The following is an 18,625-nucleotide window of genomic DNA, read 5'->3' as shown; positions in this document are numbered from 1 at the left end:
AGCAGGAGGGATTGAGCATCCCTCTTGCTCCCAACTTTTAGTACCCAAGGGGGGGGCGGTGTTAGGGTGAGCAGCTGCGACTTTAAAAAAACCAAACAAACAAACAGCAACAACAAAAAAAAATTTTTCCTTCACGCGGGCTGGCTCTCCTGCTTCCCCCTTCCAGGCAATCTTGCCGCCCAGACTCTCCTGCTTTCTGTCGCCTTCCGTGCAGTGCGAGCCCGCAGGTTTAAAGTAGGGCTGCACTGCAGTGTGCAGCACTGTTTTAAACCCGTGGGCTCACACTGCAGGGAAGGCAACAGAGAGTAGGAGCTCAGGGCAGAAAACAGGGCTGGAAGATCGGGGCGAGCAGGCAGGAGACAAGCAGGGTTTCTATGGAGCTGGAGAGTCAAAAAGACCTTTTCGACTTGTCTCCAGTAGTTGCTTCTTGGGTTGAGCGGCCAGCCCAGTCAGATCCGAAATTTTGGGTAGTGAATTGGGTCGCTGTCCAATTTGCATGCAGTTCACCTCATTTGCATGCACGGTTTCGAAGGATCGCAGGGGAAGTGAGTGAATCAGGCCGGATGGAAATTTGATAGTTAAGTGGTCACAAACCGATCGATACACGATCGGTTTGCTTAGTGAATATAGCCCAAAGTTACTTCACGAGCCACAGTTCATGCTTTGGAGCAGTAAAACACAACACCAATACATTATCCTTTTTTCTCTTTCTACTGAGCTTTATCATTTTATCTCTCACCTGGTAGACTGGGGGACATGGAAATGGGTTTCTGAAAGAGCTTAGATGGAAGTATTTGGGAACATTGGGTTTGAAACCAGCAATTATCTGTGTTAAAAACTGAAAAGGGGTTACTGTCAGACACTTATCTGACTGCAGTAGAATTGTATCTAATTTATAAAAGTCATATGGTTGAGTGTATAGAGGGGTGGTTAACTCCATATGCAAATTATGCACTGAGGGATAAACATTCAGACACATTGGATGAAATGTTATGCATTTTAAGAGATTATTCATGAGTGGGAATTAAGTTTATGGGCTCAGATAAATGTGGGGATATGAACTCAGCAGAACTGAATCAGAATAGGGGAAGTGAAAATCCACACCCCCATTAGTTCAAAGGAGGGAGAAAACAGTGGGGAGGCAAGCCCAGGGAGTTGGAAATTGGTTCTGAAGAGAACTAGAATTTATGAGCTTGTATTGCACAGAAACACCAAAAAAATCCAACAGGACAAGTATAAAACAGTACAAAAGGAAGTGGGAACGGACAATGAACACTCCACTGAAGGTCACTGATGTAAGGTCAACTGCTTGTGTCCTTTTCTGAAATAAACAAGTTGGTCTTACATCAGTGATCTTCAGTGGAGTGTTCATTGTCTGTTCCCACTTCCTTTTGTACTTCTACTGCATAGAGTCATATCTGTGCATTATGCTCATTTGGGAGGTAGCTTCCTAGATGGGAAACTTACTGGCTAACACAGAGCTCATTTTAGAGCTGGTATACTGTGCACCAGCAGAAGTATACTACTAGAAGCACTCTTGAACAGATCAGCAGCTCTAGGGAGCAGAGAGCTCAGGGCAGAAGATCAACAGTCCTTGAGAGTAGCTCAGGGCAGAAGAAAAGGGTCTGCGGAGGCACTACTGTTGCCTGCGAGCCAAGAACAGCAGAGGGAGCCCTTGTTACTGGTGTCACCAAGCCCTGTTGACGGCTGCTAACCAGGAGCCCAGCAGGGGCGCCTCTTGAAGAAAGGGAAGACTACTGGTGTGCAAATTGGCACTAGTAGTCTAACATAGGTGCCAGGCTGATGGGGTACTATCAGCATCAGCGGTCCAACAAGGGAGAAGGTCAAGTTTAGCCATTAATTAGCATGCACAAGGTTGACACCACAGTCACTTTTATTGTGAAGAGTGAATAAAAAATCATCTTTCAAAACGTCAACAGTTTTTTGTTTCTATCGTTTAATTTATTAGGCAACCTTGTTCACAGAAGCTTTTCTTAAATTTTTCCTGGGGAGAGGAGAGGGTGAGCCCACCCACTAACATTTCTTTTCCTCAGGTGGAGGCACTAAGTGCTAACCGAATGAGAAACCAACGGAGACTGCCTTTGGGGAACTGCAGCCAGGTCAGGCCCTGGACTTAGAGCTGTCCTGAAGGAGGCGTTACACTTGCATCTCTTTGAAGCTGATCTGCCTTAAGTTTAAGCCTAGTGCTTGAAGGGACACTTAGAAAATTCAATCATTTTACTTATCTAATCTAATCTAAACCTTAAGTTTATATACTGCATCAATTCCATGAGAATGGAGCTCGACACGGTTTACAAGAACTTAAAATAGTGGGTAGAGAAGAAGAAAAAGGATTACATGAACTTATGTGTAGAAGGGGGGGGGAGAGAAAGGGGGGAAGGATAGAGCTACAATTTGCTGAAAAGCCAGGTTTTCAGTTGTTTGTGGAATAACTGAAGGGAGTTCAGGTTCCGCAACGGGGTGGTGAGGTCGTTCCAAAGACCTGTGATTTTGAAGAGAAGGGATTTTCCCAGTTTGCCTGAATAGTGGATGCCGCGTGGAGAGGGGAAGGCTAGTTTAAGCCTTTGGGCAGTTCTGGAGGAGTCAGGACTGGAGGAGTTTCATACCTCAAAGTAAAAGACACAAAAAAGTTTTCTTCTTACCTGATGTTGGGATAATTATTGGGGTATCCAGGTGATAAGATTATTCCTTCAGTTTTCATCAATATTACATCACTACAGTTGGTGCGTTTTGTGATACTCTCTGAAAAATTGTCAGGCTCTCTCATGTTGAACACTGATACAAAGAATTTAAAAAATGCCCAAAACAGCCAGTGAAAAATTTTACTATAGCTCAGAATTTGAAGTTTTAAAGCAACACACTGAAATATTCAGAATAATTTATTTTATTGAAAGGAACATTTTTAGATATTATCTTTTCTATTATAGCCTTTATATAAGGAAAGATTAGGTTCTTACCTGGATAATCTTCTTTCTGTTAATCTACTACGGATTCTGTATGTGTGGTGATCAATTCATTCCCACGAACTGAACTTGCAGATGTGAGAATACTTACAGATTTGAACACCTCCCACATGGAGGTGGAGCCCAGTGCATCCTCCAGTTATGTTCCAAAGCAATCATCGCCATTGAACAGAAGACTGAAAGGAGGGGAACAGGGAATCTCCCTGCATTCATTACAGAACAGAATTGTTTATTGTAATTTAGAAAACAAGAATTAGAACATTGCATCATAACAATCAGAAAACTGGTGTTAACATTAAGGGAGCCAGAGGCTGAGAAATATACTTACTCAAACCAGATTTCTTGGCATTTAGCCATCTGATTGACAGGAGAACTCCAGGCCTGGAGCACAGAAATATCAAGGCATAAATAACACAGAATATACAGAGGACGGGTTGTACAGAATCCATAGTAGATTAACAGAAAGAAGATTATCCAGGTAAGAACCTAATCTTTCATTGTTACACCTAGGGACCTTGGGATGATAGTGTCCAAAGATCTAAAGGTGAAAAAACAGTGTGACAAGGCAGTGGCTGCTGCCAGAAGGATGCTGGGCTGTATAAAGGGAGGCGTAGTCAGTAGAAGGAAGAAGGTGTTGATGCCCCTGTACAGGTCATTGGTGAGGCCCCACTTGGAGTATTGTGTTCAGTTTTGGAGACCGTATCTGGCGAAGAACGTAAGAAGACTTGAGGCGGTCCAGAGGAGGGCGACGAAAATGATAGGAGGCTTGCGCCAGAAGACGTATGAGGAGAGACTGGAAGCCCTGAATATGTATACCCTAGAGGAAAGGAGAGACAGGGGAGATATGATTCAGACGTTCAAATACTTGAAGGGTATTAATGTAGAACAAAATCTTTTTCAGAGAAAGGAAAATGGTAAAACCAGGGGACATAATTTGAGGTTGAGGGGTGGTATATTCAAAGGCAATGTTAGGAAATTCTACTTTACAGAGAGGGTGGTTGATGCCTGGAATGCGCTCCCGAGAGAGGTGGTGGAGAGTAAAACTGTGACTGAGTTCAAAGAAGCGTGGGATGAACACAAAGGATCTAGAATCAGAAAATAAGATTAAATATTGAACTAAGGCCAGTACTGGGCAGACTTGCACGGTCTGTGTCTGTATATGGCCGTTTGGTGGAGGATGGGCTGGGGAGGGCTTCAATGGCTGGGAGGGTATAGATGGGCTAGAGTAAGTCTTAACAGAGATTTCGGCAGTTGGAACCCAAGCACAGTACAGGGTAAAGCTTTGGATTCTTGCCCAGAAATAGCTAAGAAGAAAAAATTTAAAAATTTAAATTGAATCAGGTTGGGCAGACTGGATGGACCATTCGGGTCTTATCTGCCGTCATCTACTATGTTACTATGTACGTGTGGTGACATACCAAAGCAGTAGCTGACGTCTAGAGTGAGACAGAAGAGTTGCCCGCAAAGACCGAGAACCCAAAAGCAGCATCTTTGCACGCCACCACATCCACTCTGTAAAATTTGGACAACATATGCAGAGTAGACCAAGTAGCTGCTTGACAAATCTCTGGGGGAGGCACTGCCCGAGACTCCGCCCAGGAAGAAGCTACACTCCTGGTCGAGTGTGCCTTATGAGAGACTAGTGGCTGTTTACTATAGGCAATGTACGCCAAAGAAATGGCCATGTGAATCCACCAAGCAACAGAGGCCTTAGATGCTATCATCGACTCCAATCTTTCGATCCTCTCTTAGGAACAATAAAGTAAACAGCGTATCTGCCTGAACCCGAATGTTCGCCTAGCACCGGCTCTACTGCATGAATATCCAGCAAGCGCTGAACAGCAGCCTGGACTTAGCGCACTGTGTCTGGGCTCCTGACTGGAGAAGACCCGAACCAGTCTGACTGAAGCTGGGCAAATTCCAGCTTGTAGCCTGCCTGAATAAATTCCATGACCCGCTGGACTATCATAATGCGCATCCAGGCAGGCCAAAACTCCAAGATCTAACCCCCTATCCGCAGAGAGGCCCTCAGCTCCCCGGAGTCACTGAGTCGTATATGCAGGTCAGGCAGGACGGGTTGTGGTAGGGAGAGTGCACCTGTAGCCTGGAACCCTGAAGAAAATCTTTGTGATGAGGAAGGAGAATCTTGCCTGTAGTCACAAAAATTTTGACAGAAGCCCCACAAAGGAGGATGCCCAGAACTCTTAGGCCGTCCTCTACTATCCGGCAAGGTCTTCCGGTGAAAGTCCATTACCAAATTCATGAGGTCAACCAGACCCTTGCCAAACAACTGCCCCTGAAAAGGCAGCTGCGCCAGAGTTGCCTTGGAAGTGGAATCACCAGCCCACTGCCAAACACAGAGCATTCGGTAGGCTGAAATAGAATACGCGATACCTTTGCTAGCACCTTCAAAAGGTCATATAAGCTATCCCAGCCAACAGAAGCTGAGGAAATGGCATTTGTAGCTGAGCTAGACGGGCGTGTGCCACAAAGGACAGTCACCGCAGCTCCAATGCTTATATTAGATGGTTCAAAACTTTCTGGAGAACAACATCCACGTCTTGCATAGCTTTCAACACAACTCTCCAATCACTAGGGAGAGAGGAGCGATGGGTCATCTGAGTCATCAGGGAATCCCCCTTGGGCTGCCAGAAAAGCTGCTGGCACTCCTGTGACCAAGGATACCAGCTGAACATAGCTCAAACATTCTGTAAAAGGTACTAGTGACCTGGATTGGCTACTGGGCTTGATGGATCATTGGTCTGACCCAGTAAGGCTATTCTTATGTTCTTATGACCCTCCTGAGAGTCAAGCTGTTCCATAACCATGAACTCATATCCGGATGCCAGGAAAGATTGCAGATTGCGAACCAATGCTGCAGAGCCAAGGAGAAAAAAATGAAAGGAGCGGGCTGGGTATCACAGCTCAACTCCTGTAAAGATAAGAACATAAGAATTGCCACTGCTGGGTCAGACCAGTGGTTCATCATGCCCAACAGTCCACTCACACGGCGGCCCTCTGGTCAAAGACCAGCGCCCTAACTGACACTAGCCCTATCAGCGTACATCCTTGTTCAGCAGGAACTTGTCTAACTTTGTCTTGAATCCCTGGAGGGTGTTTTTCCCCATGACAGACTCCAGAAGAGCGTTCCAGTTTTCTACCACTCTCTGGGTGAAGAAGAACTTCCTTACATTCGTACGGAATCTATCCCCTTTCAATTTTAGAGAGTGCCCTCTCGTTCGCCCTACCTTGGAGAGGGTGAACAACCTGTCCTTATCTACTAAGTCTATCCCCTTCAGTACCTTGAATGTTTCTATCATGTCCCCTCTCAATCTCCTCTGTTCGAGGGAGAAAAGGCCCAGTTTCTCTAATCTTTCGCTGTACTGCAGCTCCTCCAACCCCTTAACCATCTTAGTCGCTTTTCTGTGGACTCTTTCGAGTAGTATCGTGTCCTTGTTCATGTATGGCGACGGGTGCTGTATGCAATACTCCAGGTGAGGGTGCACCATGGCCAGGTACAGCAGCATGATAACCTTCTCCGATCTGTTTGTGATCCCCTTCTTTATTATTCCTAGTATTCTGTTTGCCCTTTTCGCCGCCGCCCCACATCCTGTATTTGTGCATGAGATTTTTGTTACCAACATGCATCACTTTACACTTGTCCACATTGAACCTCATCTGCCATGTCGCAGCCCATTCCTCGAGCCTGATTATGTCACGTTATAGATCTTCGCAATCCCCCTGCGCATTCACTACTCTGAATAACTTCGTAACATCGGCAAAGGTCTGCGATCTCCCTCAATTTGGTAAAAACTGCAAATGCAGACTGAAAATACATGAAATAAAGCATGAACAGGAAAAATAAGCTCCTACAGCCTGGCTTGTAGAAAGGAAAACTGATGCTAACAGGGACAGTGATGAGGTAAGAGGGCGAGGGGTTTAGGTCTCTGAAGTTTGAGGCTTCCTACAAAGTCCTGATAGGTAGATGGAAATAACTCACTGGTCCCAGAATAAAGTGAGACTGTACAAGAATCATCATATTTTTCTATATTGATCCAAATTGTTTCAGTAGTTGTGGTATTAAAAGGTAATCAAATCATTTGTCTACATCTGATGCTAGAGAACCAATTTTGTTGTAAGTCACTATCTTGACTTAAATATAACATTTTTGCTTTTTATACACAAGCTTTTTTAAATGGAGTGCAAACTCAAGTCAAAAATTGTACAAATTATAGGCAAACCCTGCAATCTATGAAGGTATAGTAGGTTCATGAAAAATTAGTTTATTTTATTACCCTTTTCCCTAAACTTACCTGTTTGTACAATTCATATAGAAAGAAAAAAATGTAGCAGACTAAAGTGCAATGATTAAACTGTCAATTTTATTCCTAAATATTCCCTTTTTATGCAGCAATTTTTCAATTTTAGCCATGGAAATAAAGCATATGAATTTATAATAGTATTATATTACAGCACAGAACTCAAGTACATTTATAAAAACTAACCCCACATTTACAAAACCATAGCACAGTTTTTAGCGCTGGCTGTGGTTGTAACAGTTCCAAGAGCATCGGGGCTCTTACCACTGCGGCCGGTGCTAAACACCATACTACGGTTATGTAAAAGGGAGGGGGTAAATTTGGATAGTACACATACTTGTGCTTTCAAGTTACAGCTTGACTACATACCTGGGCTGTTGATCATCTTGTACTCGATAACAAACCCTCGTTTTCCATATAAACCAGGTGCCTGGGTATGGAAGTAAACTTTCACCACTGGTCCTGGACTTAGGTATGTCACAGGAGAAGCAACCATGCCACATTTTCTGGCTAAACAAATAGACAGATTTGTGTTTAATCATCAAGTTCTGTTCTTAAACAGCTGAACTGTACCAAATGCTGCTGAAATGCATTGTTACCTAAAATTGTGCTTCCATTGCTGCTCTCTTCATAAATACCAAGGAACTCCTTTTCACAGTTTTCCGAAACTCCAATAGAAAGATGCTCTACTACAAGCTTTGCCATTCCAGATGAAATATGAAGCACCCAAGAGCAGTTCAAATTTCCAGCATATCCAGAAGGGTAGCCAGGTGATGCAAAAGAGCCCATAGGCTCTTTTAACTGCACTTCTGATACACATTCTGAAAATAAAAAAATTAAAAAAAATCATTCGATATAGTGTAAAGCCATGCATTTAAAATATGAGCAAAACACCCCCAAATCCCCACTACAAAAGCTGAATTACCATTTGGAATGAAAGAAAAAGCCTCAGGATTGTGGTGAGGAATTTATGCCCTACCAACCTCCAACCACATTGGCAGAATCAACTTTCATTTAATGGTTAACTCATTTGCAAAAATTATTACCAAACCAGTACAATTCTACTATTCACTGCACACTAGTGAAAAAATTGGGAGATTTTAAGCCTTTTTATATCTGTATTCAGTCAAACACTTCTCATATCAGCCACATAAATGTCCAAATTCTCGGCTTACCTGAGACTGTTGAAGGTAATGACCCTATCTCCTCTTTGCTGACTTTTCTACCGGACCTCTTGCATGTTCAGTTTAACCCCCCCCCCCCCTAGAAATAGAGAGGGCACATCGTATACCATCTAAACTGGCATACTTGACCTCATCTCATCGACCTTTTATATACAATGTCCTCAGATATTCTCAGGCCTTACAAACGGCAAGGAATATCTCCACTTTACAATTTCAGGGCATGAAGCTGTTTTTTGTCCCTGATCTTTCTCATTCTATAGCTAAGTGAAAAAGCTCTTCTTGGGTCCAAGACTGCAACTAAAAGCTCTAGGTGCCCAATGCGGGCTTTTTCACCCAGCCAGAATGAAAGTCACCTTTAAGAATAATACTAAGAATTATGAAGATCCTGCAATTCAACAGTGTCTTCAGGATCAACTTAATCATACCACCTGATTCTATGCATAGTTGTCCTTAATGGCATATTTTTTAGCTGCTGTCTTGTTGTGATTTTATCACTTACTGTGAATTATTGTTCCTGTTGCTGAGCCCTGAGTTGCGCACTGGCACATTGGCCTCCTTATACCGAAGGTAATTTTTCTTATTCCATTTTTTTCTTTTTATCTCCAGTTTAGATTTATACAGTAGTACATCTTTTTTTTCTTGTGTTGTTTACCGCTACCATGGATATACTGCATTTCGCTACTAAATGCATGGAAGGTTAGGCAAGCTCCTTGACTGCGATTTATCACTTCTTCAGAATGATCCAGCTTGTCACCCATCAATGGATCTCTTATGCTGCATATTAAAATCACATTCTTAAATGTAAAGGAATTTGTTAACCCTGTCAAGAGGAAGAAAATATTTTTATATCTTTATCTGCACTCAATCACACACCATATTTGGAGATGATTTCAACTTTCCTCTGGATCCATTGCTGGACCATTCCTCTCATGTTAGACCTGCCAAGCTCCAAGTTCGTGCTAAATTGAAATCTTTAATATGATATATGGCAGCTGTTCAACCCTACACCAAGGATTATACTTTTTATTCCAATACTCATCACTCTTATTCCAGGTTGGATTATTTCTTTGCCTCCAAAGATCTAGTTCCCATGTTCACCTCAGCCACAATTCAGGGGATTTTTATTTCAGACCATGCTGCGATCCAATGTTCCTTGCACTGGATTTCAAAGCAAAAATCTTCAAATCCCTGGAGACTCAACCCTTCTTTACTTATGATGAACAATTTACTAAACTAAACTTTAAGTTTATATACCACATCCTCTCCATAATTATAGAGCTCGGCACGATTTACAAGAGTTTAATAAAGGAAGGAGTAGCATAGAGGGGTTGGATGTTGAGTCCAGGGGGGAAGAGAACATTACAATTTTGTGAAGAGCCTAGTTTTCAGGTGCTTAAGGAATAATTGGAAGGAGCCCAGATTCCGTAGTGGGGCAGTAAGATTATTCCAGAGCTCTGTGATTCAGAAAAAGAGAGATCTGTCCAATTTTCCTGCATAGAGGATACCTTTTAGTGAGAGGAAGGATAGTTTAAGTTTTTGGATTGGCCTGGTGGTGTCAGGGCTCGAGGAGTTCCATGAAAGCGGGATTAGTGGAGGGAGGATGCCGTGTAGGATCTTAAAAGCTAGGCAGGCACATTTGAAATGAACACTGGAAATTACTGGGAGCCAGTGAAGTTTGGACAGAAGTGTGGAAACATGATCGAATATGCGTTTTGCGAAGATCAGCTTGGCCGCAGTGTTCTGAATTAGTTGAAGTCTTTGAAGACTTTTTTTTAGTTAGACTTGGATAGATGGATTTGCAATAGTCTAGTCTGGAGAGGATGATAGATTGAACAAGGATGGCAAAATGTTGTTGGCGGAAGCAGGATCTCACTTTCCTCAGCATGTGGAGGCTAAAGAAGCATGATTTTACCAGGGAGTTGAGGTGGTCGTTGAAGGAAAGAGATGAGTCGATAATGATGCCTAGGACTTTGCTAGAGAACTTGAGCTGCAATGTGGCTCCAGAGGGTAGTGAGAAGAGGGTAGGTAGCTGTTCTAATTTGGGGATGAGCCAGAGTAGTTTCATTTTGGACTCGTTCAATTTTATTTGGACTGAGAGGGACCAAGATTGGAGTTTCGTTATGCAGGCTGCGATGGTCTCAGAGAGGTTGGCAAGGTTTGAGTCTGTCTCGAGAAGGACAAGGATGTCATCAGCATATGTATAAATAGTTTTGAAGGGAGAAAGATGGAAGAGTTTCAGGGAGGACATATAGATGTTGAAGAGAATAGGGGATAGGGGTGATCCCTGTGGGACTCCGCAAGTCGGTTTCCAAGGAGCTGACGTGGTGCCATTTGTGTTGCCAGTGTAGGAGCAGAACGTAAGAAGTTTGAAAACCACACTAAGACTGGAGTCGATGTCGATCTCAGAAAGTTGATAAATTAGAATATCGTGGTGGACGACATCAAAAGCTGCAGAGAGATTGAATTGTAATAGGACAGCAAATTTATTGTGAGAATGTAATTGTTGTACCTTTGAGATTAATGAGACCAGTAGGGATTCGGTGCTGTAGTTGGGTCTGAAGCCGTGTTGGTAAGGTAAGAGAATTTCTATTATATCTCTAACAACAAAGTAAGAGTTTCTTTGACTCCAATGAAGATCCTGAAATTTCCTATGTATATATTTGGGAAGCCTATAAAGCATATCTCAGAAGTGCAGTGATAAGCTTCACTGCTTATAGGTGCAAGACCCTCAAATCTACTCTATCCAACATGGAAAAGGACATTCACAACTTGGAAGCAACATTGTAAAATCACTTTGATCCTGTTATACAACGCAAACTTCAGCAATTAAAATTTGACTATAATACCATACTATCCGATATTTCAATAGCTTTTTCATTTCATCAAAGTGCTTTCTGCTACACTGAATCCAACAAATCAGGGAAATTGCTTACATCATATTTGAAGGATCATAGAATTAAACACTGTATTGCCGCCATAAAGTCAACATCTGGTCAACCCATCACCTCTACACCTCAGATCCTGCAGGCTTTTCAAGAATTCTACCATTCTCTAAATGCCTCCGAGTGTGTTGCTTCTCCAGATACAATTCATTGCTTCCTTTCGGATCTTAACATGCCACATGTTGATCCCACTCATCTTCAGGATATCCAGGCTCCAATTCAACTGATGAAATCCTCACAGCAATCAAGTTGCTGCCTCCAGCAAAATCTCCTGGTCCTGACGGCCTCCCAACCGAGTTATACAAGTCCCTCTCCTCATTACTGTCTCCTAAACTTCAATCTTAGTACCAGGCATTACTATCCAATCTTGCTTCGCTGGGTAGATTTTCAGAAGCGACAAGTTATCATCCCCAAATCTGGAAGAGATGAACAATTGGTACAAAACTACAGACCTATATCCCTGCTTAACTTGTACTATAAAAATTATACCAAACTTCTCAGTTTTCATCTAGAAAAAGTTGTTCAGTCTCTTATTCACAAAGACCAAGTTGGTTTTCTGAGTGGTAGATTTGGTACTGACAATAGTATCCTTAGACACAGAGAAGGCCTTCGATCAAGTTGAATGGTCTTATCTATTTGCTGTATTGGAAAATTTTAGATTTCCCCCTGCCTTTCTACATATGCTACAGATATTATATACCACACCGTCTGCAAGGCTCATGGCCAATGGCAATCTCTCTGGTCCATTTACACTCCAAAGAGGTACTAAACAGGAGTGCCCCATCTCTCCCCTGCTTTTCAACTTAGCCTTAGAACCTCTTTTACTAGCAATAAGGTCAAATCCTAACATTCATGTTTTCACATTTGGGGGGGGGGGGGAACACAAATTATCTGCCTATGCAGATATCATCCTTCTGTATCTTACTGATCCCGAAAACTCCATGACAGCCCTGATTGATCTTATTAATTTTTTCCACCTTCTTGGGTTATAAGATCAATTGGAACAAAACAGAGCTAATGGCATTGAATGAACATTGTACCCCTTTCTACTTACCTAATTTTTTCTTTAAAATGGGTCACTTCATCCATTAAATATTTAGGAATATACTTTAGTAAAGATCTATTCACCTCCGCCAAAATCAATATGGATATTATGTTAAACAAAATTAAGCAATCTATCCTCCCATGGTCTCCCTTACACCTCTCTTGGTGGGGGAGACTTGAATCCCTTAAGATGGTCCTCGTCCCAAAGGTACTATACCTTCTGAGTATGTTTCCATTATTCTTCCCCGTTCTGTTTTATAAATCTCTGGAAAGACTTCTGACTAACTTCCATTCCTCTGGAATGGAAAGTCCCCCAGAATATCTTTACAGAAACTGAAATGCCCCAAATTTTCTGGTGGGGTTGACTTTCCTGACCTTTTATATTACAGATCCTTCATCATACGCCAATGCTTTGAGTGGATCTTAGTTTCTCATATAGCCACTGTACCTAGATGGCTCTCCTTTGAGCTTCATTATATGCACCCAATTTCTTTACCCAAGCTCCTAGGCATGTCACTCACTAAGCATGGGAAAAATAATCCTATCATAAAATTTACTTACGAATCTCTTAAATTTCTAGATTCCACTTTATCGACCCCTATTTCTAGTTCCTTTCATATTTCCCTCTGGAACAACCCTGCCATTTTAATAGACAAAAAAATGGTTTCTTGGCACTCCTTGCAATCTCTTAATGTTTGGGACATCTCATTCTTTATAGATCCTATCACTAAGCACTGTAACACTTTTTCCCAAGCCCACATGCCTTACCGGACTCTCAGTTCTTCCCTTGGTTACAACTGAAGAGAGGTCTTCTCTTCGTAAGAGCTCCATCCCTATTGCGACATTAGTAGACAAAGCTTCCATCTTTGACCTTTCCCTAAAGTTATCTATTGGGAGTCACATTGCCTCGAAAATTTATAGGCATCTCATAATTATTAGATCTCTCTAGTCTTCGTTCAACATGGGAAACTGACAGTCTAACTGCAATATCGGACTCTATATGGACTCTCATAAGGCAATCTCTTTATATGTTCTCTCTGTGATGGTCAATTTTATAGTGTTGTTATACTCATAGCTATAAACAATCAATACTCATGTTGGAGTATTTTGTATTTGAAGGTGATATCATCATAATTATGCACCATAACTTAAAAAACATTTTTTGTGTGTCGTGGGTGCTTTGAAATAGTGCTAGTAATGCTGTTTTTCATGGAAGATAAGCAGATTTCCTAAGTCACACAAATGGTTGCATGATCATACTCTGTGACAAATGAAGTGAATCTTTAAGAGCTTTCTGGAAAGGCTAAAGCATTTGTGATGCTTATAGTACTGCCACAGCTCCAAATGATTAGATATATCTTCCTTGTGCTGTAGCTCTGTAGAAAATTATCTTTCCCTAGATTTTCTGCCATCTTCTCTGCTCCCCTCCTCAATTAGTTTTATTCTTATTAGGTTGCTTGGCTTAACTTTTATTTCCTTCAACAATATTGAGCCAGTCTTAGTAAGTTTAAAAGTCTCCTGAAAAGCTGGCTTTTTAAGGACGCTTTTAACCGAGTTATGCAAATTTTATATATTCAGGATGCATGTTAGAGTACTAGTAATGCTGATATGTGAAAATTGAGCAGGTAACCTTTTCCCCATCCTATTGTTTCATCACCCTGCCCTTTTTATGTTTTTATAAATTGTATGTAACCCTTTATTTTTTAACCTTCTGTGTTTGGTTGGCATAAAGTTGTTTTAACCGTCTGGTTTGATTAATGTGTTTTTCTTTTTACCCCAATTTTATTATTATTTCTAAATCGCATTGAATTATGATTTTGCGATCAAATCAAATTTTTATTAAACTTGAAACTTAAGTGCTCCGAGTGAATATATAATTTATATAGCTTAACAAATTATTTTCTTAGAGATCTCAGTTACGGTACACCCCCTCCTCTGCTGAATCATTTTCTTTTAGCGGGGAGCTCTGGGCGATATATTGTCACCGGCCTCTTTTTATTTAATCAAGTACTGCATAATTTAAAGTTAATCCTTCTTAATAATTTTTAGGACCAAGTACTTTTAGGAGTTTAAAATATATAATTTTCAACTTAGCTTGATTAGTAGCTTCATAAATTACAATCTGGGAGATATGGAGTCCAACATGTTTCGCAAATGCTTTTTCAAGGAACTCCCTACAAAAAAATTAGTCCTGAGGATCCATCCAATTACAGACCAATAGCAAATATTCCTTTCCTAGTAAAGTTGACAGAGAAGGTAGTCTTTAATCAAATTTTGGAATTTATTGAAAAAACCAACGTTTTACATCCGACCCAAACCGGTTTTAGACATCACCATTGTACAGAACACTCATTAATCGGTATGTCCACTTCTATACAATACTTTCTAGATCATCGTCAATCGGTTTTACTAATTTCTATTGATCTTTCTGCAGCCTTTGATACGATTGATCACCAGCTTTTGTTAGACAGACTTCAATCTATTGGTATTACAGACCAAGGTTTTTCCTGGTTTGTATCATATTTTACAGATCGTACCTCTACCGTTTTCTTTAACGATTCGATCTCTAAAAGTTCATTGACTACGTATGGTGTTCCTCAAGGGTCTATCCTTTCCCCACTTTTATTTAATATTTTTCTTGCCCCATTGATGACTTTGTGCCAATCCGTTGGTTTTCACGTATTTGCCTATGCTGATGATATTCAGCTTTTACATCCTTTAGATACTAATAACCCTTTGGACATCATAGCAATTAACAAAAAGCTCGACCAAGTTCACTAATGGTTGGATACTAATAGATTAGCGCTTAACATTAATAAAACAAATGTGATGCTTTTTCCATGGAAAGATAGTTCTAAACTCATTTCTCCTATTTCCATAAAAAATGTCAAGTTAAAAACAACTCGGAAATGTGAAAAGTTAATAGTATTGAAATAAACACTTTCACCAAGTGAAAGTGAAAGTGTTTATTTCAACCCTATAGTCAGTTAACATTAAAATTTTAGGGGTTATTTTTGATTATAAACTAACTTTCCATGATCACATTAGCAGTATTATTAAAGCAACCTTTTACAGACTTCATCAAATCCGCTCACTTTCACAATTTCTTTGCTCAAAATCTCTTAACATACTCATTCACTCCTTGGTGATTTCCAAAATTGATTATTGCAACGCCCTTTTTAAGGGAATTGCTCAGAGTAAAATCAAACATTTACAAATTATCCAAAATGCCTCCATTAAACTCATATTAAAAGCCAGGAAATCTGATCATGTAACTCCCCTTCTCAGGAAGGCGCATTGGCTTCCCGTATCTCACCAGATAACATATAAGTTATGCCTGCTTACTTTCAAATCCCTACTTTATAAAACCCCAGCATTTATTTATAAATTATTAATCCCTTATACTTCCAATAGAACGTTGAGATCTAATGAACAGCATTTATTGACGATTCCTTCTCTTAAGGTTATTAATACAAGACGGCAATTTATTTTTTCTGTTACAGCCCCTTCCTATTTATTTGAGGGAAGAGTGCAATCTGGAGAAATTTAAGAGTAATCTAAAAACTTTTCTTTTTAAAGATGCCTTTGATAACTAATTAGCCAGTTCTCTGGCTAATTCTATTTCTGTTGTATAATATGATGGAAATTTTCCGTTTCCCCTGCCTTATGTATTTTCCTTGATTGTTCTGCTTTCCTTTAAAATTTTGTAGTTCACTTCCCTTTCCTTCTTTGTGTTTATGGGTTTGTTAAGTCTGTTAATAGCCCTGTATGGACTTAATTATTGTTAAATATTGTATTATTCCCCAAATATTGTAATTTTTATTATGTTCATCGCTCAGAAATATGATTAAGCGATCAATCAAAAACCTTATTAAACTTGAAAACAGTTAAACTATTTTTAAATTATTCACTCTTTTAATTAACCAAATTTTTGGATCTCGGATCGAAAGGATTAATGGAGAGTTTTGCACATCCCTATAGAAAACCAGTGGCTAGACATTAAAAGAGTATTTTTGAGAGCGAGATATGCTCAGAGGGAACTGTTATTGCTTAAGAATTCCACAACCTCGAATGACCAGCAAGAGGGTGAACGCCTTGTGTTCTACCTTATTCTCAGATATCTAATAAACTGACCAAATTATGAGGTCTTATTGGCATATCTTGAGGTTACATCAGCCTCTTCAACAGTTTCCTATGATAGCCTACAGTAGAGGGATAACGATTGGCCAGAAGTTGGGCTTCCAGAAATTTGGGTTGATTTCCCCTAGGGGTTTTGATGGGTACCACACTAGCGGCCTCTTTTACAAAGCTGTGCTAGCAGCTGCCGCCAGGCAACAGCCACAAAGCTCTTTAAATCCCTATGGGCTTCATGGCCGTTAGCGCAGCACAGCCGCTAGCGTGCCTTTGTAAAAGAGGCCATAGGTGTGGCAAGTGCCAGTGGTGTACAAAAGCCATAGAGGGGGGAGTATGGAGGGAACTGTAAAAAGGGATGTTGCTTAAATCAAAATATAAAACTAATAGCCAACATGTTGTTTATGCAATTTAATGTCCTTGTAAATTAGTATATATCGGCTGTACTAGTAGACCGGTTAAGCTAAGATTAAACGAACATAAATCTCGAATAAAAATTTACAAGCACCCATGGTCCAACATTGGGTTTTAAAACAGCATTCAGTGGATGATATTAGATGGTGGGTTATTGACCAATTACAAGAAGGGAGGGAGGGCGGCAATTTTGAAAAAGCTTTGAATTGGAAGGAACAAAGGTGGATCTATAGACTGGGTACGGTGGAACCTGGAGGATTAAATGCTGAGGTGGAATGGGTTAGTTTATTTTAATAACGTGATTGGCTAAGGTTCCTTACGGTGGGTGGATCCCAGGGAATGGGTCGGGTGCCCGTCTCTTTAAATTTCTGTAACAAGAGCGAGTGTGCACTAATAAAGTTATTTAAATAGTTCTAAAAACGCCATGGCCATCTTGCTCCAAGGGAGAGTCCGATGACATTAGTGGCACTGGTAAGGTTAGCTTTTTAAATAGCTACCTAATGAAAGTTTTTAGGATTTATTTAATTAAAAGGGTGAATAATTTAAAAATAGTTTAACTGTTTTGTTTACTTGTCGGGAGTTCTTTGAAAAAGCATTTGCGACACATGTTGGACTCCATGTCTCCCAGGTCATAATTTATGAAGCTACTAATCAAGCTAAGTTTGAAAATTATATATTTTAAACTCCTAAAAGTACTTGGTCCTAAAAATTATTAAGAAGGATTAACTTTAAATTATGTAGTATTTGATTAAATAAAGAGAGGCTGGTGATGATTTATCGCCCAGAGCTCCCCGCTAAAAGAAAATGATTCAGCGGAGGAGGGGGTGTAACTGAGGTCTCAAAGAAAATAACTTGTTAAGCTATATAAGTTATATATTCACTTGGAGCATATATATGAGAATTAATCTAATATAATAAAATGCTAGGCCGTGCATGCGCACTACAAAAATCGTGTTCCCTGATCCGTCGCGAAAACACGATTGCGCATGCGCGGGTTTTACGTCACCACTTGCTCGCGGCGACTTTCAAATAATAAAAAAAAAAAATTACACAGCTGCGGCGGCCTTCCTCACCGTGAATGGTACCGGCTCCTCTCTCGAACTGCACCAGGATCGAGAGAGGAGCTGCAGCGCCAGCTTTCAACTTAAAAAAAAAACAACAAAACACCCAACTGGAGATCGCCGCTCTCACCCGGCTCCCATTATGCAAACCCCCCCCTCCCATGGGAGGATGCGCCGCAGCAAAGTGCTGCACAGGTACTGGAGGGGGAGAGACATATCGCTTCTGCACCGGTACAAACATCCCTCCAGCGTTGGCACTCGCTGCATGTTAAACAGGCTGTTTCGGGCTTTCTCCTGCAGTTGAGTCCCTTTGCCGCGTCACTGATTACATCATCAATGACGCGACAGAGAGACTCAACGGCAGAAGAAAGCAGAAGCAGCCTGTTTAGCGTGCTGCGGCTGCCAACGCTGGAGGGAGGTTTGATATTAAAGTCATCTTGCTGGGAGGGTCGCAGAATCAGCGGGGGTTGGGCTGGGAGGGGAGAGAAGCGTCTGCCTCGGGTGCTTCAGGCAGCAGCAGCGTTTACAATTTGCTGCTGTTGCTGG

At 41.0% G+C, this 18,625-nt stretch overlaps 1 protein-coding gene across 3 annotated transcripts in view; it reads right to left on the bottom strand.

The window, feature by feature from the left end:
* The window catches only part of OVCH1 (ovochymase 1), a 413,341-nt gene that overhangs the window by 144,302 nt on the left and 250,414 nt on the right, over nt 1–18,625 (bottom strand). For 2 of the 3 annotated variants that reach the window (XM_033953447.1, XM_033953444.1), the window contains 3 exons: nt 7,903–8,124; nt 7,673–7,813; nt 2,664–2,796 (listed from right to left, as the gene is read on the bottom strand). In XM_033953447.1, the coding sequence (XP_033809338.1) occupies nt 2,664–2,796; nt 7,673–7,813; nt 7,903–8,124 (496 nt within the window). The remainder of the gene's footprint in view (nt 1–2,663; nt 2,797–7,672; nt 7,814–7,902; nt 8,125–18,625) is intronic. The other variant, XM_033953446.1, reaches the window with a different exon arrangement.

This window comes from Geotrypetes seraphini, chromosome 7 (genome assembly GCF_902459505.1).
Source record: "Geotrypetes seraphini chromosome 7, aGeoSer1.1, whole genome shotgun sequence".
NCBI classification, from domain to species: domain Eukaryota; kingdom Metazoa; phylum Chordata; class Amphibia; order Gymnophiona; family Dermophiidae; genus Geotrypetes; species Geotrypetes seraphini.
Note: the sequence above shows the minus strand (reverse complement) of the source record. Positions and strands in the feature narration are given on the sequence as shown.